We start from the raw sequence: 24,318 nt of genomic DNA on the forward strand, positions 1-24,318 counted from the left end.
TAAAGTGTCTGTTTTATTTTACTGTGCAAAGGTTTTTTTTTTATTTAAAATAAATGTAATTTCTGTTACATGTATAAGTACAATGTATAAGCTAAAGTAGGCAAGTAATGTGTATATAGGTTTACATGAATCGAATATAAGACATGATGAAAAGAATAAGGCCTCAGCAGCAGCCTGACTTCTTCTGTGGGGGCTTCTGGTGCAGTGTCACATAGCCTTGACCACTCTCTTTCACTGTCTGCTTCAATAACCTACACCAACAATCAATCAGAGTTATTATCTAGTTTCATAATAAACAACATAGAATGAAACTAAAACAAGTAAAAACTTAATTTCTTATCAATGGATAAATGAGTGCATCTTACCTGGCCAGACTCTCTATGGACTGTGAAACGTTGTAGCCAGTTACAGCACTGCATTCCATGAAATGGATGTTGTATTCCTAAAGAATTATAATACAATCTAGAAATGCAATCCCAAGGAATAACGAGTGCATGAAAATGCAAAATATATGATGTAAAATATCACACAGAGTTAAAACAGATAATGCAGAGATAGTTACAATGGTGTTGCTATAGTAGACTTGGTGGTTGTTAAGCTAAATAAAACTGTTGCTATGATGGTTGCTAGGGTGGTTGCTAAGTTGACATTATAGTGGTGCTTGCTAGGTTGTTACTAGAGCAAGTAAGATGGTTGCTAGGGTGTTACTAGGGTACATTTGGTGGTTTCTATTCCGAATAAAACAGTTGTTATGCTAGTTGCTAGGGTAATCAAGTTGGTTGCTATGGTGGTTGCTAGGTTGACATTATAGGGGTGGTTGCTAGGGTACATATGGTAGTTGCTATGCAAAATAAAGCAGTTGCTAGGATAATCATATTGGTTGCTATGGTGGTTGCTATATTGGTTGCTACATTGCTAGATATGGCGTTGCTATGCTAAATAAGTGGTTGCTATATTGGTTGCTGGGGTCATCATGTTGGTTGACAATATTTCAGTGGTTGCTAGGTTGTTGCTAAGGTAATTAAGATGGTTGCTAAGATGTTGCTAGATACATAAGGTAGTTGCTATGCAAAATAAAGTGATTACTATGCTGGTTGCTAGGATAATCAGGTTGGTTGCTATGGTGGTTGCTAGGTATACATTATGGTGGTGGTTGCTATGCTGTTGCTAGGGTAATTGAGATGGTTGCTAGGGTATTGATAAGGTAGATATGGTGGTTGCTATGCTAAATATGTGATTGCTATGCTGGTTGCTGGAGTCATTGTGTTAGTTGATAATATTTTAATGGTTGCTAAGTTGTTGTTAGGGTAATTGAGATGGTCGCTAGGGTATTGATAAGGTAGATATGGTAGTTGCTATGGTAAATAAAGCAGTTGCTATGGTGGTTGCTAGGTTGGGATTGTAGTGGTGGTTGCTAGGTTGTTGCTAGGGCAAATAATAAGGTGTCTTGAGTGTTACTAGGGTACATATGTTGATTGATATGCCAAATAAAGTAGTTGCTATGGTATTTGCTAGGATAATCATGTTGGTTGCTATGGTGGTTGTTAGATTGACATTATAGTGGTGGTTGCTAGGTTGTTGCTAGGGTAAATAAGATGGTTGCTAGGGTACATATGGTGGTTGCTATGCCAAATAAAGCAGTTGCTATGCTGGTTGCTAGGGTAATCATGTTGGTTGCCATGGTGGTTGCTATGTTGATATGTTGTCTATGGACAAATAGGTTTGTTTTTGTTACTATCTCAAAGTATAACATTTACAAAAATGAAAATGCATAGCAGCCATGTCTATTAGAAGACCTACGTTAAAGTTTGAACAAAGTTTCTAAGTTAAGTGGTTAAAGTTAAATATCTTACAGAAAAGTGGTCAGCGGAATAATAATAATAATACTAAGGAGCCTAGCATTTTCATGCACTGTAATGAGAGTCTACCTCTAAATATAGTATATGAAGTCTTATTCTTGACTACAGTTACTTCCACAAATATTGTAAACATCATTAGGAAAGCTTACACTCATTTATAAACTTACTTATTCATCCAATCCAGAAACTCACATTTAACCAAATTCAAATTTTTAACAAATTGTCATAGCACCTGAGCCAACCGTTCGCCTTCTGGGTGCAGAACTTCCCGATCTTCACTATCATTCTTGTTCCCAAGAAGCAAGATGATGACCTCACTTGGAGCCCCTTCCTGTTAAGCACATCCACAACATGATGTTGTCTTTAATATTTCGTCAATGATGCAGTTAGCGATGCTCAAAATTCAGTGTAAGCCTGTCTATTCCTTCAAGGCAGTTGCCTGGACCATGCTGAGATTGTAGTTGCTGATAACCTGCGAAAACTTTTTTTGTCAGAAATGAAGGATGCTGTTAAGATATTCTCTGAAAATCAGCAACTAAAGCTTTTTATTCTTTTAATATTTACTTTTATTTTGTGACATTTACCTCAATGCAGGTAATCCATTTGCGAACAGCACTAAAGGTCTGACAGGATGAAATGTCATACATCAGGATGAGTCCCTGAGCCTTATGTAACACATTATGGGTGATGCTATGAAACCTGGAAGATATATGTTTGACAAAATTGTTTCAAAATCAAACACTCTCAACATGTGCAAACAAATATTCTTCTAAATATCCTAAATAACACACTGGTAAAGGGGATTTTTTTTGTTTAAAGTTGTTAATTATTGATTCAACATTATTACATTACATGACAAGAATGTCAGAATGCTAACTGACATGAGGTCTAAGTATTTAAGTTCACATCACCTAAGTTTGACTACTCCATAACATCCATACCTTTCCTGACCAGCAGTGTCCCATATCTGAAGTTTTACCAATTCACCATCCACAGCCAATGTCTGGGTGAATGTATCAATACCTGTGATGTGTTTACAGACACATTATTTTGTACACATATCAATACAAAGCGACTATAGATGAATACAAAAAGTGAGAACATAAAAAGAGATCAAACTTACCAATGGTGGCAGAGTGATCATCAATAAACTGTCCACTCTGGAATCGGCGGATAAAAGATGTCTTCCCCACGCTACTGTCTCCAACCATCACTACATTAAACATAACAGCCTCTTCCAGAGATGTAAGAGTGTTGTCTAATGTAGAAAAGCAATTGGAGAGGTTTTAGGGGGTGTTGCTCTCCAAAAGGAGTTAATTTTTTGTCTGGATAATGTTTCATATATGATTCTTAGATAAGTCTACAAAAAAATCAAGATGATTATTTTTGTTTTCTTTTGTTGCTGTTGTCACCATCAGGAATGCTTTTACAAACATACATATTTTCTTATTTCAAGTCAATATGCCAATATTTGTTTTCCTAAAATAAAATTAGACTGCCGACAAACTTACCTTGCCCATACTTTCTATCTAAGTCTGATTTGCTTCTTGCTCCTGAAGGCGGTTGTTCCACCTTCTGAAATTGCCCCTCACCAGCTAAGACCAGTTTAGAAAGGCCCTGTGAAAATGTCACAACACAATCTTAATGATACATAGTTCCTTGAAGTTAGTCTTGATGATGGAATATTACTGGTAGTGTTAATTCTGTTGATTTCTAATTTAACATACATGCATCTAGATTCCAAAGAAACATTCGTTCTGACCAACAGGTTTGTTTCAATTTGGCTACAGCTTTGTAAAGTTAACTTTTCAACTTTTGCTGACTTGTTTTAGAAGAAGCACTATTGTTTAATAAGAAGCAGTCAGTTGGTACCGTATATGGTGTCACCACAGGGCAGAAGTATTTTAGACATATAATCTGTCATATTTACCTCACTATGGACATTTTCCTGAATGTTCTGCAACACACTGCTATCATTTTCAGGGGCCTGGCTAACAGGTTGGTCCTCAGGTCCCCCCACGGCCCCTCTGCAGCCCTGACCACCACGCCTGGAGCCCACCTTCCTCCTTGTGCCTTCTGGCGCCTCCTTGTGGCCAGCAGAGCCATGTCCAGTACCCTCATCTTGTGGTAGGGTCTCTTCTGACTCCCCTGTTTCAGTCACTTTCTGGATTGTAACTCTCTCAGTTGGCCCAGTCAGATCTCCCATGTCATCAATCACATTACATCTTTCTGCATTTCCTTGGTCTCTCTTTAGGCCGCTTTTTTCATCTTCCCCTTGTCTCTTCATGTTCTTGCGAGTTGATCCCATTTTCTTTTTTTTCGTGGTGCTTTGTGGATCTATGGATGGGTTATCCTCTTGCAGCTTAGATGAAGGTGATGAGGATGCACTGTGGACTGATGTCCTGCATTGAGCAGATGCAGGTAAAACTCGCTCATCAATGAACTCATCAGGCCTTTCTGCCTGAGCCAGTGGCTGTAGGTTACTCTTGCTTGTTTGAACAGAAGTAATGAGTAACTGTTCACCCTCCATTGACAAGTCTTCTGTATTCGGAAGAGCTGTATCATCCCCGTCTTGTTTCGAGGTGCTGATGTCATCCACGTGCTCGTCTACATTTGCAGCCTGTTTCGCTCTGTTTCTCAGACCTTGACCTCTACGAGAAGAGCCCATCTTTCTTTTTTGGAGCATAGATTTGGGTTCCTTCTGACTGTCATCCTCACAGAGGTTTCCGGAGCTTGTCTCAGCTGCTGTAGTCCCACTTGATTCCGAAATCTCAATTTGTCCCAAGGGTGACTGAACATACATCTCCGGGATTAAATGGTCCTCAGGGTGGTTACAGGCCCCACTGGCAGGTTCAGAACATTTACTCTGATGGGTGTCTGTCCATTTATAATTATGTGCACCCTCTAGTCCTCCACTATGTTCAGCACATAAATCTACATCACCAGTGACCTGCTGAATTGGTTGTGTAACTGTGTTAGTCACACTATCCAAATCCCCATTCTTTACATCTGCCTCACTATGACTGCTATTCTTATTCTTATGTTGACGTTGGGATATTTTACGACTAGATCCCATTCTCTTCTTTTGTGGTTTACTCTCTTCTGAGGAATCCGAATTTTCCAGTGGACATAACTTAAGTGTGTTTTTGCAAGAGGGTGAATTAGCAGGTGGTGTCTTACTGTTCACAGCCAGAGTGTCTCCATGAGCTGAGTAATAGTCATTGCCGGCTATATTCTCCAAAGGTGGCTGCTCTGCTGTGGTAATAGTTGGGGCCAAAATGCACTGTTCTTTCTTAATTCCTTCATCTTTACTATGAATGGCATTGTTGCTTCTCTCCTGATCTGTTTCGAGTGATTCTGGTGTAGAAGGTGTAACTATTGTATTTCCAAAAATAGAAGACATTGCCTCTGTGTTTTCCTCAATATCATGGATTTTCCTCTCTTCCTCATCTTTTACTTCCACTGATTTACTGTCCAGACAAGGACTTGTCTCTGTGTCTGTGTGAATGAGCATCCCATCCATGACAACATATTTTCTCTCCGTCTTTTCATGTTGGCTCCTTCTTGTTGAGCCTAACTTTCTCCTCCGTTTCAAGCCAGGACTTTCTTCAGTTTGTGGATATTGGGAAGCAGAAACACTTGTTTCAGTAACTTTATCTTGGATTTGTTCTAGAATCCTTCCCTGTCCTTCAACTGTTGTGTCACACTGAACTGCTCTATGGGTTTCAGGTGGACCCAAGTCAACCTCCCTTTGATCCTCTACCTTACCTTCCAGGATCATTAAAATGTCCTTCTCTCCTTTTTCCTTTTCTGACTCTTGACTGCTTAGATCTTGTTTATTTGGTTCATCCACTGTCTCTTTACTTGCATATTTCATTAGACATTCATTACATCCTACAAGAATTGTGTTTAGACAAGCTGCTTGCATGTTTTCACTGGATGATATTTCCTCTGATTGGAGATTTTCTTCCTGCTGCACCTCAATATCAGTTTCAGTGACCATCCCAGTCATCACCTCAGTTTCATGTGAAGATCTTGTTCCATCCAAATGTACTTCATTACTTTTCCTTTTCTGTCTACGAGTTGACCCCATCTTTCTCTTGTTCCTCGACACATCCTGATTTAAATCCCCCTCCTTTTCATGAGGCTGAAGTCTGACGGTGGATTCCCAGTGATCAGACGCTGCTCTTAATTCTTCCATGATGGAGCTCTCCATACATGTGTGAGATTCAGATGGAGATTCCGTGGTAACCATGCCCTCTACTATAGTGTCTGGACTGAGATCTTCGGTAATATATGATAGCTTACTCTCAACTTCTGCTTGTTCTGATAACTCTGTGCTTATTCTGTTTTCCTTCTTCAGGTCAGCTAGGGATTCCTGACTCTTTTCTGACTGCTCTTCCTCATGCTTTTTCAGTTGTTCAACATCTTCTCTCATAAATGCTTCACTGAATTGGTCTGCTCCCACTGTTGTGATGGCCTCTGTTTCCTTTTCCATAATGGACATCTCATTGTTATCTTCTAGGTAATTACCATCTATGTGAGCATTTGTTCCTTGTTCTACTTCCTCACTGTGTTGGACATCAGGGCTGAGCATCTCAGGGCTAGAACTCTCTGCATGAACATTCAGTGGGGCAACTGTGATCTCCGTATCTGCATTCATGTTCATGTCCTCTTTGACATCATCTGTACTCATGGCTCCACATGGCTCTTCCCTTTTCTGTTCTCTCTTTGTCCTGCGGGTTGACCCCATCCTCCTCTTCTGCCTTGAGGTACCCTGTACACTTCCCTCTTCCTCTTGATGTTTGAAGGAGGATTCCGAGTGGCTATACAATGTGCTTGTTTCTGATGGGTCTGTGCTTTCCACATGAAGAGAATGAGAAAAGTCAAGAACATCTGGGCTGATATTTGGTACTTCTGATTCTATGGTGGAGCCGAGAATGTGAGCTTGTGTTCCTTGTTTTACTTCCTCACTGTGTTGGACATCAGGGCTGTGCATCTCAGGGCTAAAACTCTCTGTATGAACATTCAGTGAGGTATCTATCTCTGGAATGTGATCTGATGAAGGAGATGGGGGAGATCCAAGACAGGTGAGAGTCTCAATGGCTATCTGACAGGAGAAAGAGGTAGCCTTCTCAGTGGTATCCATGTCCTCAACAGTCGTGCCTGCACAGTCTAGGCTGGGATCTTCAGTAGGAGATGATAAAATATTCTCAGCTTCTGTCTGTTCTGATACCTTTGTATTTATGTTTTCCTTGTTCTGGTCACCAGGGGCCTCAAGAAAGCTTTCTGACTTTTCTTCCTCATGCTTCTTGAGTTGGTCAACATCTTCTTTCATAAATGCTTCATTGGACAGGTCTGCTCCCACTGTTGTACGGACCTCTGCTGTTTCCTTTCCCAAAATGGACATCTCGTTGTTATCTTCTAGGTCATTACCATCTAGTTGCTCTGCAATTATATCAGGGTATTGATGTCTATATTCTTGTTTTTGCCCACCCTCCTCTGGGTTGCACAGTTGGAAAGAAGATGAAACAGTTTCAACTGATAGGCTACTATCAACATACTGATTCTGTTCAACAGAGGTTAAAGCCATACTGAGAGTTCCAGCATCTGTCTGATTAATGACAAACTCATTTTCCTTTGAGACACCGATTATGCTTTCTCCTATAATTCCTTCTTCTGCCTCTGACCTCATGATCGTATCTGCGTTCATGTCCTCTTTGACATCATCTGTACTCATGGCTCCACATGGCTCTTCCCTTTTCTGTTCTCTCTTTGTCCTGCGGGTTGACCCCATCCTCCTCTTCTGCCTTGAGGTACCCTGTACACTTCCCTCTTCCTCTTGATGTTGAAGTTTGAAGGAGGATTCTGAGTGGCTATACAATGTGCTTGTTTCTGATGGGTCTGTGCTTTCCACATGAAGAGAATGAGAAAAGTCAAGAACATCTGGGCTGATATTTGGTACTTCTGATTCTATGGTGGAGCCGAGAATGTGAGCTTGTGTTCCTTGTTTTACTTCCTCACTGTGTTGGACATCAGGGCTGTGCATCTCAGGGCTAAAACACTCTGTATGAACATTCAGTGAGGTATCTATCTCTGGAATGTGATCTGATGAAGGAGATGGGGGAGATCCAAGACAGGTGAGAGTCTCAATGGCTATCTGACAGGAGAAAGAGGTAGCCTTCTCAGTGGTATCCATGTCCTCAACAGTCGTGCCTGCACAGTCTAGGCTGGGATCTTCAGTAGGAGATGATAAAATATTCTCAGCTTCTGTCTGTTCTGATACCTTTGTATTTATGTTTTCCTTGTTCTGGTCACCAAGGACCTCAAGAAAGCTTTCTGACTTTTCTTCCTCATGGTTTTTGAGTTGGTCAACATCTTTCATAAATGCTTCATTGGACAGGTCTGCTCCCACTGTTGTATGCGGACCTCTGCTGTTTCCTTTCCCAAAATGGACATCTCGTTGTTATCTTCTAGGTCATTACCATCTAGTTGCTCTGCAATTATATCAGGATATTGATGTTGGTTTTCTTGTTTTTGCCCACCCTCCTCTGGGTTGCACAGTTGGAAAGAAGATGAAACAGTTTCAACTGATAGGCTACTGTTCAACATACTGATTCTTGTTCAACAGAGGTCAAAGCCATACTGAGAGTTCCAGCATCTGTCTGATTAATGACAAACTCATTTTCCTTTGAGACATCGATGATGCTTTCTCCTATAATTCCTTCTTCTGTCTCTGACCTCATGTCTGTATCTGCATTCATGTTCATGTCCTCTTTGACATCATCTGTACTCATGGCTCCACATGGCTCTTCCCTTTTCTGTTCTCTCTTTGTCCTGCGGGTTGACCCCATCCTCCTCTTCTGCCTTGAGGTACCCTGTACACTTCCCTCTTCCTCTTGATGTTGAAGTTTGAAGGAGGATTCTGAGTGGCCAGACAATGTGCTCGTTTCTGATGGGTCTGTGCTTTCCACATGAAGAGAATGAGAAAAGTCAGGAACATCTGTGCTGATATTTGGTACTTCTGATTCTATGGTGGAGCCGAGAATGTGAGCCTGTGTTCCTTGTCCTACTTCCTCACTGTGTTGGACATCAGGGCTGAGCATCTCAGTGCTAGAACACTCTGTATGAACATTCAATGAGGTATCAATGTCTGGAATGTGATCAGATGAAGGAGCTCCAAGACAGGTGAGAGTCTCAATGGCTATCTGACAGGAGAAAGAGGCAGCCTTCTCAGTGGTATCCATGTCCTCAACAGTCGTGCCTGCACAGTCTAGGCTGGGATCTTCTGTAGGAGATGATAAAATATTATCAGCTTCTGCCTGTTCAGATACCTCTGTATTTATGATTTCCTTGTTCTGGTCACCAAGGACCTCAAGGAAGCTTTCTGACATTTCTTCCTCATGGTTTTCGACTTGGTCAACATCTTTCATAAATGCTTCACTGAATAGGTCTGCTCCCACAGTTGTGATGACCTCTGCTGTTTCCTTTCCCAAAATTAATATGTCATTGTTATCTTCTAGGTCATTACCATCTAGTTGCTCTGCAATTATATCAGGATATTGGTGTTGGTTTTCTTGTTCTTTCTCACCCTCCTCTGGGTTGCACTGTGATAAAGAGGATGGCACAATTTCAGCTGATAAGCTACTGTTACAGTACTGATCTTGTTCAAGAGTCAAAGCCATACTGAGAGTCCCAACGTCTGTCTGATTGGTGAAAAACTCATCTTCCTTTGAGGCATCTATGATGCTTTCTTCGATAATCTCCTGTTCTGTCTCTGACCTCATGTCTGTATCTGCATTCATGTTCATGTCCTCTTTGACATCATCTATACTCATGGCTCCACATGGCTCTTCCCTTTTCTGTTCTCTCTTTGTCCTGCGGGTTGACCCCATCCTCCTCTTCTGCCTTGAGGTACCCTGTACACTTCCCTCTTCCTCTTGATGTTGAAGTTTGAAGGAGGATTCTGAGTGGCTAGACAATGTGCTTGTTTCTGATGGGTCTGTGCTTTCCACATGAAATGAATGAGAAAAGGCAGGAATATCTGTGCTGATATTTGGCACTTCTGATTCCATTGTGGAGCTGAGAATGTGAGCCTGTGTTCCTTGTTCTGCTTCCTCACAGTGTTGGACATTGGGGCTGAGCATCTCAGTGCTAGAACTCTCTGCATGAACATTCAGTGGGGCAACTGTGATCTCCGTATCTGCATTCATGTTCATGTCCTCATTGACGTCATCTGTACTCATGGCTCCACATGTCGCTTCCTTTTTCTGTTCTCTTTTTTGGCCTACGGGTTGACCCCATTCTCCTCTTCTGCCATGAGGCATCCTGTTGCACACTCTCTTCTTCCTCTTGATGTTGAAGTTTGAGGGAGGACTGAGAGTGGTCAGACAATGTGCTTGTTTCCGATGGGTCTGTGCTTTCCACATTAAGTGAATGATAAAAGTCAGGAACATCTGTGCTGATATGTGGTACTTCTGAATCCATGGTTGAACTAAGAATGTGAACCTGTGTTCCTTGTTCTGCTTCCTCACTGTGTTGGACATCAGGGCTGCACATCTCAGAGCTAAAGCTCTCTGCATGAACATTCAGTTGGGCAACTGTGTTCTCTGGAATGTTATGTGGTGTCGGAGATGACAACTGATGTTCTTGTTCTGAATGACCAGAAGCCTCACTGACAGTCTCAAAACCTATCTGAGAAGAAAAAGACTCAGTTTTCTCAGTGACGTCTATGTCCTCTATTGTGATCCCTGCAGAATCTGGACTGGAATCATCTGAAGGAGATGATAACTTATTCTCAACTTCTGTCTGTTCTGATACTTCCATGCTTGTACTGGATTGCCTTTCTTGGTGTTCAGGTGTCTCTAGACTGTTTTCTGAATTTATCTCACCATGCTGCTGGAGCTGGTCAACATATTGGGTAGTGAATTCTGGGGTAAGATTTGTATTCTCAGTGAATTGCCTTTGGTCCACTATCTGCAGTGTCTCTTCATCTAGTGCATGGTATGACAGATGTTCACTTATTTGTTCCCCTAATACTCCTGGATGTAGTATTTCTGCACCTTCCCCTTCCATGATGAGATGACTACTTCTGGTGCTTGTCCCAATGCCATCTGTTATATTCTCTGTTGAGGGGAATGCGTCTGTAGCCATGGCAGTATGTTCCTCAAACTCATCACCTGTTCCTTCTAACTCTCCCCCTCTCACATTGACAGTAAAGACCATCTCTAACTTATCATTAAATACAGCCATTTCTCTGAACTGTGTGTCCTCTTTGACAGACATTTCCTCTTGCAATGTGTTATCCTGTGTTCCCACCTGGCTGTTTCCAATGTCCTCTTTCAGTTTGATTGCTTTGAGTGGTCTACGGGTTGACCCCATTCTTTTCTTAAGCTTTTGAACATTATGTTCTGAGTTTTTATCCTCTTCTTGTGAAACATTAATAGAGCTGGTTTGTTCATTTTCTGTGATGTTTTGATTTCCAAACTTGTTGTAACCTTCCATTACTGTGCCATCAATATTGGCATCGCTAGGATGGAAGATCTGTGAATTTTCTTTAACCGTTGAAATGTTTTCCATTGTTGATGAAAATGCACTTTTCTGTGTCATATGTTGCATTTGTAATGAAAAATCTTGGATGCCAGCCCATTCCACCTCCAATTCACTGACAGGCTCACCATCTACTTTTTCAATTTCCATTATTATTTCTTGGTTTAAACTACCCTCCAAATGGACCTCTTTTGCCCCCCTTTGTTCTTCACTTTTACCTACATCTTCAGCACTTTCATCTCTCTGCTGATCAGAAAGTCCTCGAGGTGTATTTTGAAGTGGCCTGTCATCAGAACAGATCTCCTTGACCTCAAACATATTGAAGCATGATTGTTCATCTTGTTTGTGTGAAGTTTCCCCCTCTTCTGGATGGGTGCCTGTGACACACACAGGTGGATTTGCTACTGGTGTGGGACTTTGAATAAAGGACACTGGAGGAGAGGGGATTTCTGTACTGCAGGCCTCTGTCTCTGTTTTGAGTTCCAGCTCTGACAACAGCTTTGTCGTTCATTTGGAGACTCATCCCCAGTTCCCAGATCCTTAACTTCACTGCCACCTAATTCCGGCATCTGTGTCTGAGCCTGGCCTGCATCTGAATATTCTTTAAAATACTGATCCTCTGTTTCTGTGACATTAAATTCTTCCTGTACTATCTGCATGCTCTTAACCTCCTCCTGCTCTTTTCTCTCTTCAGCTTGCAATCCTTGCTTGGCTCTTCGAGTAGAACCCATTCTCCTTTTCTTCCCAGAAGTACTTGTTTCTGCCTCAGAAATGTCAGCCAGTGCTCCAGTTTCAAAGTTTTCTGAGTTTGTTTTGCCTGGATCATGTTGGCTACCCTCTATGTTCTCAGGCACAAAATCAAGCTGGCATGTGGGCATTTCAGATGAGTTTGATAGTTGCAGGTGTTGGGCAGTGGAGACCTCTTGAAGTTCTTCATTAGCTCCCCTCTCTTCTGCCTTATACCCTTGGTGGCGCTGTCGCGTTGACCCAATTCTTTTTTTGGACTTTCTGCTGGACATTATTTTCAACAGACCTGTGTTACAAGAAACAGCTATTATCAGCTTAATGAGCACAACAGACAAAATTCAGCTAAAAATTGTTTTTACCCAGCTTGACAGATGATGCTCTTTGATTATATATTCCATGACATTATGTCAAGACCCAGCGCTTCAGAGAACATCTCCTCTTGTAGCACTACTTACAACTAGTCTTACTGATCCTAGCACTTACCACCTGACTAGAACTGACACTCGACTGTTTAAAAACTGCACTCACTGATGCACTTATTAGGCACAAGGCCCTATTGTTTTTGTAAGGATTATTATTATTATTATTAGGGCCCGAGCACCGAAGGGCGCAAGGCCCTATTGTTTTTGTAAGGATTATTATTATTATTATTATTATTATTATTATTATTATTATATTAACTTTGTCTCAGAGCGTTTTCCTTTTTTGAGGTGGTTAACATGGTCGTTAACATGGCACACACATCAGGTGTCACGCAAAGCAGTTAGGTACAAGAGCTTGGCCCCGGGCGTGGCCCAGGGACTCAATAGCGCCCCCTTAGGTGATTGAGGCAGTGGTTGGCACATACTTTCAGCTAGACGCATCAAATTTGGTAGGTGTGTGTATCTCCCCAAGATGAACAACTTTCGTATGTACAATGCATTAGCCACGACCCTGCGGACTAAAATGTCATGAATTGTGATGCCAAAACAGGTTCTTCCCATCGGTGAAAACGCATGAAATTTGGCACACACGTCAAGAGGTACCATGAATACACAGGGGAAAAGCCTTGGCACTGGGCTTGGCCCAGGAACTCCATAGCGCCCCCTTATGTCACTGTGACTTGTGGTTGGCATATAGTTTTAGATACACACACCAAATTTGGTGGGTGTGTGTAACTCCCAAAAACAATCAACTTTTGTATTAACATGTCATTAGCCACGCCCACAGGAAGTGAGGTAATTGGGATTTTGTGCATTGTGGACATGATCAATTTTAACATACTCCTCCTTGACGGTTGATCCGATTCATGTGAAAGTTGGTATATATGATGCCAATATGCTTCTGAATCTAAATTGTGAAGCTTTTTTTGATATGTTGTAATTTGACGAAATGGCAAAACTCTGAATTTTAATACCCTTCCACATAAACAATAAATGTGTCTTAATTCACCATGCATGGCTTGAAATGTTTTAAATTTCACAGGTCTTTGAATACCATGGGAGTGATGATATTGACATGCCCATAATGCATATTTGGCATAGTGCCACCACCTGGCAACAGAAAGAATGTCAATTACACTGATGTCACATGATCAATTTTAACATACTTCTCCTAGACGGTTTGTCAGATTCATGTGAAATTTGGCAAATATGATGCCAAGATGTTGCTGATGTTAAATTGCGAAGGGATTTTTGATATGTTGTAATATGTCATGCTTTTAATATCTCACCACATAAACAGGAAATGTGTCATAAAGTCACAGTGCATTGAATGAATGGTCTGAAACTTCTCAGGTTAATAGATATTATGATTATGATGATATTCCCAACACCCAATGGGCCTGCCTGGCATAGTGCCACCACCTGGCCAAGTAGGAAATGTGCCAGAAATGGACAATGCCTTAAGTGACTGATCTGAAACTTTATAAAATATTGGATATCATTATTGTGATGATATTCACACATATAATTCATATGCCTAGCATAGCGCCACTATCTGGCCAAACAGGAAATATGCCAGAAATGCTCTATGCTTTGAATGAAAGGTCTGAAACTTCTCAGGTTAATAGATATTATAATTATGATGATAGGCAGGCCCATAGGGTCTCTGAATATCATAGCGCCACCACCTGGCCAAGCAGGAAATGTGCCAGAAATGGACAATGCCTTAAGCGATTGATCTGAAATTTTACAAACATTTGGGATATCATTATTGTGATGATATTCACATGTGTAATTTCCATGCCTACTGTAACATAGCGCCACCATCTGGCCAACCAAAAAGTGTATCAGAAATGTTCTTTGCTTAAAATTAATGGTCTGCAATTTCTCAGGTTAACATATATTATGATTATGATGACACCCAATGGGCCTGCCTTGCATTGCGCCCCCACATGGCCAAGCAAGTCAATGTGGCTGAAAATAAAATACAAAAACACATAGCTCACGTATCAACTATGTACATTTCACAAACGTACCACGTCGGTGCTTTGTTTGACTCCGACATGTTACGGGTTGCGGCCCGCAGGTGCTCGGGCCCGCCATTGCCGCTTGCGGCTATATTTCTTATTGTACTCTACCTTTTTTTAAATTGTCCTAGAATTGTTGAGAGAATTGCTTTAAAAAGCTTAAACTGTTTACCATGTTGTTAGTCGCTTTGGTTAAAAATGCGTCAGCCAAATGTAATGTAATGTAATGTAATACAATGTAATTATGTGTAAGGCTGATTTACAGGGATGATAATGTCTCCTTCACATGACTATAACAACACTACGAATTTGAATGTGTAGGCTAATAAAAAGAACATAAACAGCTTAGCTACAACATCCAGTAGAATATCAATAAACATTATAGCATTATTCAAATGTCAGTTCATAGTAAAATCACATTTAAACAATAATAATAACTAATAATAATGATAATGACAATAATAAGAATGTTCATAATGAATAATGACATATCTAATTTAATTATGACTAACTATGACTATGAAAAATGAAGGAATCAGCTTAGACACAAATTGAAAATGCTTCTTGAAATTACCAAATATCAGTAGGCCTACAGCATACACTAGGTAGGGCAAAATCACCAATGAGGAACCATGAGTCTTGACTGTGTACACTACCTCATCAATTGGGCCCAGTCATCCACTAGTGTTAATTTCGTCAGATGAGACGAGAGGAAATATGTTCGTCAACAACCTTTTTTTTCATGACTAAGACGAGACGATGACGAGACGGCAGTAATGTCCTGAAACACTGACTAAGACTATCTTAAGATGCATTATTGTTGACGAAAAAAGACTAGACTAAAATGTTTTGCATGAAATAAAAACTAAGATAAAATCTCTCTTCATTTTCGTCTACAAAATGAGAAGATGGAATATCTAGCTGTTACGTTTTCAAAATATTCCGAATGAGTTCATACGCAGCTTTCCTGTAGGCTAGTCTACGTGCTGTTGCTGCAACCCTGTGGCTGCAACACGAAACTACATGGAACAAGAACACTGGAGATTTCTGCCAGAGTTAGCAAGCTAACTACCTAAGCTTTATGCCACAATGCTACATACCCAGAAGTTGAAGCTTCTCTCATACAAATTAACATCCCCCAGAATGTCCATACGAAAATGTTCATCATGTAATGTCAACTATTTAACTAGTTAGACTGATGATGCAAAGTTTGCTAGCAAGTAAGCTAATATGGAAAGTTAAGCTAGCAAGTTAGCTATGGCTAAGGCGGAGAGTCTGTTTGGGGAATGTGTGGTGTTTAGCAGCATATCGCCATCTAGCGGTAGGAGTAAAACATTAATACTTTGGCCTATGACAGTGTTTCTCAAACCTTTTCAGTTTCAGGACCACTTAACTAACCCTATCTAAAAAAAAAAAAAAAGATTAGACCTACTTCAACAGTAGCCTATAATTAGTCTACACAATAGGCCTACTGAACCACCTTGCTTATTGTCTTTGTACTTTGCTTATTGTGTGGATTCATACTGTATGATTTAAACTGGCATATCTTAGTTGCAGAACTGTTTTTACATACAAGTTGGTTCAATATTGCAAACAACTCATCTATATTATATTTTACCACGTCTGCTCGCGGACTACTTAGGATACCTTGCGGACCACCAGTGATCCCCGGACCACACTTTGAGAAACACTGGTCTACGAATATGACAGTGGTCCAGTCAAATCTTTTACTGTCTATGGTCAAATCCCAGCCGAGCTATAACTGTAGCTCGACTTACCTGTGCATGTAAACATACTGACTGACAAAAAAATCAGAATGAGTAATTATAACAGACGAGTAGCCCTGTGGACACACAATATTGTTGGAAAATTGAGATGTGTGAAACACTATTTGACTCAAATGGTAATCAGAAATAATTTGTTATAAAAAAAAGACTAAAATGTGTTGACTAAAACTGACTAAGACTAAGATACTTTTAGTTTTCTTTTGACTAAAACTAGACTAAAATGACGAGACTTTTAGTCAACTAAAACTTGACTAACAAAAATGATATTTGAATGACTAAATATGACAAAGACTAAAAAGGACATTTCGTCACAAGACTAAGACTAAGACTAAATTAAAAATAGGTGACAAAATTAACACTATCATCCACTCATACGGCTTCTCATATCACTGCACAGATGATACACAACTTTATTCTTCCCGCCTGATGATGCCAGTCTCGGCGCGGATCTCAAACTGTCTCTCTAATATATCTGCTTGGATAAAAGAACATCACCTCCAGCTAAACACATTCCACGCACCCCAACACCCCTGACATGACTGATCACTGACCCTCTTCTAGCTGACTTCTTACTCGTTACTTTGACCTCGAGAACAATTTCAATTGTTACATAAATCCAACTTTTCATTGCATTTTTGCATGCTTCTGCCCTATTTATTGTATCGACTTCCATAGGCATTAACACCAATGCTTGCATACAAAGTTATTGCTGGGTCTGCACCCACTTACTTAAGTGCTCTCATAAAAGCTTATGTTAACTCTCGGCTGTTGCGCTCCTCCTAGGAACGTCGTATGGCACTGCTGCCTCCACTCCCATGGCAATCCAGACTTTTTGTGGTCCCCCAATGGTGGAACAATCTGCTAAGCTCCATCAGAGAAAAGGTGTCCCTCTCTATCTTCAAAAAACTCTTGAAGACACAACTCTTCCAAGAATATCTCTTCTCCTAGCGCTTCTGATAACCTCACACACCTAATATGCACTAACCATACTCTTATATAAGTATATAAGAATCAGGGCTCCGAACCGGTTCAAGGAACGAAAACGTCTTCAACTGTTCCGGAACAGAAATGTTATTCTGAAATCCACAAAACCGGTTAATAACGTTTTTTTTTTCGTTCTCTATATATATTATAAAATTTCACAAAAGCATATCCTATGTCAGGGAGACTATTTCCGGTTGTGCGAAAAACAAGCCCGCATCTACACTGTTAATGTGAGCTAACAAGCCGCTATGTAGCCAACTACTGTAGTACTGTACTGATTTCTGCAGTTTGAAAAAAAAAGGAATAAATGGACCTTTGGTCCAAATGTGTATATTTTGTCTTGCTGTTGTAATGTAACCTATCCGTCTGCCACTTCGGATCTTAGGCCAGCTCGTAGTGTAGGCTACTGAAACTGATTTGGAAATTGTTTGTAGCCTATATGCGTAATAGCCTATTTTGCCTGTCCACGCCTTGTCGTTTTAAAGTCGGGATTTGAAATGTTTTAGCTAATTATAGCCTATTCTATGTAGAAGAGTTAAACGAGAAATTTGAGATAGGCCTTGTCAGCCACAGACAGGTTCGATTTTATAAACAGGATTGGAATTATAAGCAAGCCTCTATATCTCTATATGGATAAAACTAGAAATTATTTATAGGCATAGGCAGGCTTGGAATTTCACCATTCTGGGGGCAAGGCCACTTGGCCTTCAGTTGGGCATCTTTGGTGGGGGGCACAAAGGCCACATGTCAGGGCACCAAGGCCAAAGTTAACTATAGCATATAAAAATGATCAAAGTTGTATTTAGCCTATTCACTGCAGTAGCCCTGCATCACTGTATGAAACATGACAAAAAACATGAAAAATGACATATTACATAGAACTGTAAATCTTCTGATCATCTAATAATTACAGATATCTAGGCTACATATAACAGTTATTTTATATTTGGCCTGCTATGAAATCATGTATTGAACAATTTAAGCACAGCTCAGCTTTAAGAAACTCAAATAGCCTAGATGCATGCTTAGCATTTTGTGATCATTAAGGCTACTTTCACAAACTGTTAGTCAGCTGTCCTCTGATTTACCAATATCTAGGCGATATTTGTAACATTTATTTTGTATTTGGCCCATTATGAAATCATGTGGAACAATTTAAACACATTGTAAAACTTAAAGCCCAAATTTGGAGACATCCATGCATGTCGAAATTTACTGCAAATTAAAACTGGATTACTCTGGAACAGCTAACTGTACAGGGGACTGTTTTACACCTTTGTGTTCGGTAAGGTCTGCTGTTTATTCTTATATATGGTTTGTCATGTGTTAAAAGAAGGGTTCGTGAAGTATTCCACCCGATATGAATGGGTAGGGAGATCATGGACATAAAACCTTCAGTAGAATGTATGATCAAATTGAATTATATTATTTACTTTTATCATGCGAACCGTTCAACACAGCAATTATCGGCTAACATCGTTTAAAAGCTGAGAAAAAGCTCTTTCATGTGATACTTGTGATGTCTGTGTGATGATGAGTAGGCTACGCCATGGTGGTAGTTAAACTGAGAAGAATGGGTGAATTTGGGCACTTTCTTTCTTGCACTGTCACTTTCTCCACTGCGTAAAATACTAAATTAATTTGGCGCTGTGAATGCTAAGATTATTTTGACAGGCCACAGGCTAAATAAAAATCGCTATTAGTAGGACATAAAGCAGAATATTGAAAGAAGGGGCACCAAGGCCATCGTGGCCTGTAAACCTCTGATTTTCAAAGGGGCATCACTGACCAACAAAGGGGGCCGCCATGGCTGTCGTGGCCGCCGTGAAATTCCTACCCTGGGCATAGGTTAGGCCTACAGTAAGTCTGTAGGCTATGGGATGGATAGCCCATCTGAATGTTTTTGGATGCCGCCTGTGATTGATTTATTTTTGGGCATAGCTACGGTATAGGCTAAATCAAGGGGAAATAATGAGTACGTCTATTCTAAGGTAAAGTCCACAAAAATAGACTTGATAGGCCCGCCAAACACTGCCAGAACTTTAAGAACGAACGATATTTTTGCGTTCGAACGGTTCAGGACCGATATGTTGGTGGCGGAACGCATGCAAGAACGAAAATGTTAAACATAGGCCTACCTGAACCGTTCGGAACGGAATGTTTGAAAAATAATTTCGTTTTCAAGCCCTGATAAGAATAAAAACCCAGTCCCCCCCATACCAGGATGGTTCGACCCAACCTGTCACATGCCACCTGCCATTACCTGTCAACAGTGGTGGAGGAAGTACTGAAACTCAGTACTTAAGTAAAAGTACAAATACACAGAGAAATATTTACTTTAGTAAAAGTAAAAGTACCACAATGACAACCCTACTTAAGTAAAAGTAAAAAGTACCTGCTTTTAAATGTACTTTAAGTATTAAAAGTAAAAGTATTTGCATAATGATTTATTATCTTAATATATATATTCTAAAAGGAAAAATCAGTATGGGCTGTGGCATTTTAATTAAGCTAGTTTTAGGTTATACTCGACTAGATAGTTTTAAGTTAATGCAATTGTGCTTACCATCTGTGGCCCAGTTTACATTCTGACCTACAATTCTAGAGACTGTAATTCTGGTTCTCTACTAGGGTGATCTGCTGAGTAATATCATTCAGCAAAACACGAGAGCCTGAAGTTTAACGGGGTAGACAAGGGAAACGTCGGGTGGATCGTAATAATTATGCTGATTGAACAGAAAAGTTGCTGAGAAAGGTGTTTTTATGATTAAGTTCAGTTTCACTTGCGCAGACGCATAGACATTGAATGAGCGCTCACGTTACTACCCCCCAATTGTAGGCTATGCATCTTTATTTAATCACACACAATTAATGAATATTTCCTAATCTGGAAAATGTTACGTTTTTTCCGGCCACCGGTTCTTTAATAGTCTACCATTCATTTGTGCCGCAAATGATCAGACGTGTGACAGAAGCATGGGCATAGCCTGTAACTTCGCTGATCCGCGGATAGCAATCTCATCGGAGAGGAGGCCCTAACGCTGCAGATAACAGACAGAGAAAGGCACAGAACACAGCATGTACTTGCATGTACAGTGTAGCCATGGGTCTGGTGAATATAGCCTACCGAATGCAGATGGCTACAAGCTCACGCTTTGCCTGGTCTAGACTAGAAGCTTATGTTTCTAAGAATGCAATCGAAGGCTTCCCAGAATCTTTGGTTTTAGCAACCCCGGTAAAGATAGTCAATGATCTCAGACTAGCTACCGACTCAAACAAAAACAAAGCGTGTTTGTCAGAGAGAAAAAAAAACTGATCATAAAATGTATCATGAATAAAAAGGAAAGATGGTGTTGTAGAATTGTAGTAAGCTTGGAGGTAAAAGTACAGATAATTGCTGTCAGAAAATGTAACGCCCTTTTAACTCAACAAGATAAAAGTCAAAAGTATGCACTTTTATAAATTTTACTTAAGTAAAGAACACATCACAAATTTCCTATAGAATTGATTTTAAGGTTATGTTAATTACCCAAAGCTCGCATAGCACCTTCATATATCTCTGGAAAATTTCAATTCTAACTTAGCTCCACAAACAAAAGTGGCGTTTATCCATTATGCCCCCCAAACTGGAACACCCTGCCTCTGTACATCAAGCGAAGGCGAGTTCAGTAAAAATATTAAAAAAAGATCTGAAAACACAGTTAACTCATCTTATCCTGTAGACTACATTTTCAGCATCTGCTACTATTTGTCAAGGTTTCTTCCTGGAATATGGGGTTTTTCCTTGCCACAGTTGCCATATAAAGTGCTTGTGGGGGGTAAGAGGGTTAAGGCTGCCAGTCTTATGGCGTCATTTTCTATATTTTTGATATGTTGCTGGAGTATAACATAAACAGCAAAGAAAAAGTGATTGATAATGACTGACTGACTTATTGTTTTACATTCCACCACTGCCTTTATTATTATTATTATTATTATTATGTCAATCAATCACTGTCAAAACTCAAACGATGGAGTCGTGGTTGAAGCTTAGCGGTAATTCTTGTGAAAACACGGAGGGACAAGTTAAAATTAAAATGTTCAAAATAGTTGTTTTTTCCAAATGTTTGAATTTTGTATGTGTTTATCAGTTCCAAAGTCTAATAAATTAGACACTGATGGCACAGTGCTCTGTTTTAAGTGTTTTTTTCTCAACTAAAAATGCTTTGCGCTCGTTAGGGGGTACTTGGTTGAAAAAATATTTCACAGGGGGTACATCACTGAAAAAAGGTTAAGAACCACTGCTCTATAGTACTAGTATTGCCTGTGATAACTCCTAGTCTCCTCTGCACTGTAGTTAAACGTTATTCTAACGCTGAAGCTGATTGATCTCAATAAATATTTCAAGTTTTTGCCTTAAATTGCACTGTGCCTATTTACAAGGGCATTGTTCCCACCTCTTTTGGGGCCTACCATCAAATTTTGGACCTCTATAGAAAGCTGAGAACCTGTAGTTTTCGTAGGAAACAGTCAAACTAACTGTGTGATGTACTCACACAGAGTTACAGAGGCTAGAATATAGTTTTTTCTTTCTGCCGGATTACAAGCATCTCTGAACTGACCACATTTCAGCGCTGTAGGTCACTTGATATCCCTTAGAAACACAACTGAGCCCTAGCACCAGGTCTTGTGGCTGTGTGCAAAAGTAGATCAATATAGAATGAAAATATGAGTACTTTAGACCATTATTTGCCAAGGTATGCTCATGCGTTTTGTAAAATGCCTTTGTAAAATCCCCATAGGACTTTTTGTTATCCAAATTGCATACTGACAATGAAATGCTTACTGCACATGAACCCCTTTGTGTAGAAGCATAATCCTGGTCTCAAATGAAAGGTAACACTTCAAGGTTTCTTGTGGATTATTTTAGATTGTATGTCAGGTGTTCTGATATAGACTGACTACACAAAATATGGAATATTTACAAAAAAGTCTCTATTTTTGCATTTACTTTGTTGGCACATTTAGTGTGTATGAGAGACTATACATCTGTACAACTAATATTGGATAATACAACATGAAGATTACATTTCTATGGATTCTTGTGAATATTTCAGTACCCAATATGTTGCATCTACTTATTGTGCTGCAGCTACACTGCAGCCAGAAGTCAGGGCAGCACCAAAAGTGGAGGAGGGGGGCATTTTGGATCAAATTAAATTGAGACATAATAAGATCAATCTGAGAATGTAAAGCACTATACAGATTGTACATGAAAAAAGTTGTCATTTTTGGATTCCCAAGAGTCAAAGCTTTGAAATGGTGTATAACAAACTATGCTACATAGCAATATGGTGCATACAATTGATTTATAATGTTGGGGGGAGGTGGGTAACCGTCCCGCTGACGGGATACTGAAGATTATTAGCTTAAATTGTATTCATTTTTATGATAACTTTAATTATATGTTATTGTTGTAAGTTGCATTTGCTTGCCAAATGAATTGTAAATGGCTGATCTCTTACGAAGACCAACACAACAGATGCAGTAGCCTACCATTTCAATCAAAGGTGTTAGGCTACTTGTAAAGTTATGCAAATACAGTTATTCTATGTTAGTGTAAGTTCACTCAAAAGATAGCCATGTAGGGCCGACTTACAACAGCCTAAAAGAGGAAGCTTATTAACCAGCCTATGAAAACAACATGACAGCCTTCTTTCAGGATACAAAAAGGCTTTGTTAGAAAACATTTTGCTGGTTGAAAGATATGTTAGGCTATAGCACTAACTAGCCAACAGCCAGGTTGTTTTAGGTAATTTCAAAGAGGTAAATTAGCCTACATGACTCAAGCTGTGCACCATGCCCAGTTGCCCACGCAAACTGGGCTTTATTTTGAGTGCAATATATGCGACACGAACATTTAGTCTGTCTAGACTTAAGTGTCTGGTTTCATGCATTTCATGGCAAAAAACATACAGGTACATCATGCGTCATAGGTCTAATAAAGACAACTATAGTTGAGCTAGATTTGCATAGCCTGCTTAATTTGGTTAGGAATTGTTGATTTCAAGCTATGTAGGCCTAACAAGCAGATTACAATATTCCCTAAATTCACCAAAAATTCAACTAAATAAATTGTCGTAATGCATTCCGTTAGCCAACTCGGCATTGGCAAATTTGTGATCAGGAAACTCATTTGAAAAGAATTCTAGGCCTACCTTTCTCACAACTCACACCATTAACGCTATACTTCTCATGGAGATAATACAACAGTTGGGAGGTAACGTTAGGCTACACTCAATCTGAGTGACTATGACCTGTAGCATAGGCCTATTTGCACAACTGCTCTACGTTAATCTGTAGGTTGGACAACGGCAAATCATATAGAGAGAATCTTCGTATTTCTAGAACGGAATCATAAACTTTTCTGCCAGGGACACAGCATCCAGAGCTACAAACATTTCAACACAAACATTTTATTGTTACTTACCCTGATCAGCTAATAATAAAAAAGAATACTGCAAAGTGCAAATAGCCTATGGCATTTCAGCTATATATATATATATATATATATATATATATATATATATAAATAAAAGTCTTTCAGTTAGTGTCAACGCGAGGGGGTCTCATTTTGGTGAGGGACGTTTGCAATAGGCTAAAACGGCAAACATTTAACATTTCTGTAATATGTCAAATGACTTATGCACACAAGTTGTGCCACTTTTAGCTTGACAGACACGAAACACTAAAGGCACACACGTGTCAAAAATGCCTGCTGTCAAAGAGCTGCATATGGCCTATGGAGCATCCAGTAGCTTGATGCTTACCTTAAATCAAACGTAAGTTCCTGGTTTTCAGCAAGCAATTCCTACATATCTCCCAAGTTCCAGATAATCATCATCGCAACAGAGTAAACGCAGAGTAAGCCATTTCCTAGTTTTTTTTTTTAAACAAGTCAGCT

At 39.8% G+C, this 24,318-nt stretch overlaps 1 protein-coding gene across 4 annotated transcripts; it reads right to left on the reverse strand.

Annotated features, from left to right (window-relative positions):
- Nucleotides 1-8: 8 nt before the first annotated feature.
- On the reverse strand, nt 9-24,306 carry rab44 (RAB44, member RAS oncogene family). Of its 4 annotated transcripts, XM_048254092.1 has the most exons (10): nt 24,185-24,306; nt 9,805-12,441; nt 3,790-6,662; nt 3,371-3,476; nt 2,983-3,117; nt 2,801-2,882; nt 2,444-2,558; nt 2,092-2,190; nt 366-442; nt 12-251 (listed from the first exon to the last, which is right to left on the reverse strand). In XM_048254092.1, the coding sequence occupies exons 2-10, from the start codon at nt 10,445-10,447 to the stop codon at nt 164-166; spliced, it is 4,218 nt and encodes a 1,405-aa protein (XP_048110049.1). In that variant the 5' UTR covers nt 10,448-12,441; nt 24,185-24,306; the 3' UTR covers nt 12-163. The 4 variants fall into 4 exon arrangements, with proteins under 4 accessions (XP_048110047.1, XP_048110049.1, XP_048110050.1 ...); XM_048254093.1 differs by lacking the exons at nt 9,805-12,441; nt 24,185-24,306 and adding an exon at nt 7,573-7,916 and having other exon boundaries at nt 15-251; nt 3,790-6,528; XM_048254090.1 differs by lacking the exons at nt 9,805-12,441; nt 24,185-24,306 and having other exon boundaries at nt 9-251; nt 3,790-7,916.
- Between the last annotated feature and the right edge of the window lie 12 nt (nt 24,307-24,318).

This window comes from Alosa alosa, chromosome 10, assembly GCF_017589495.1.
Source record: "Alosa alosa isolate M-15738 ecotype Scorff River chromosome 10, AALO_Geno_1.1, whole genome shotgun sequence".
In the NCBI taxonomy this organism is placed as follows: domain Eukaryota; kingdom Metazoa; phylum Chordata; class Actinopteri; order Clupeiformes; family Clupeidae; genus Alosa; species Alosa alosa.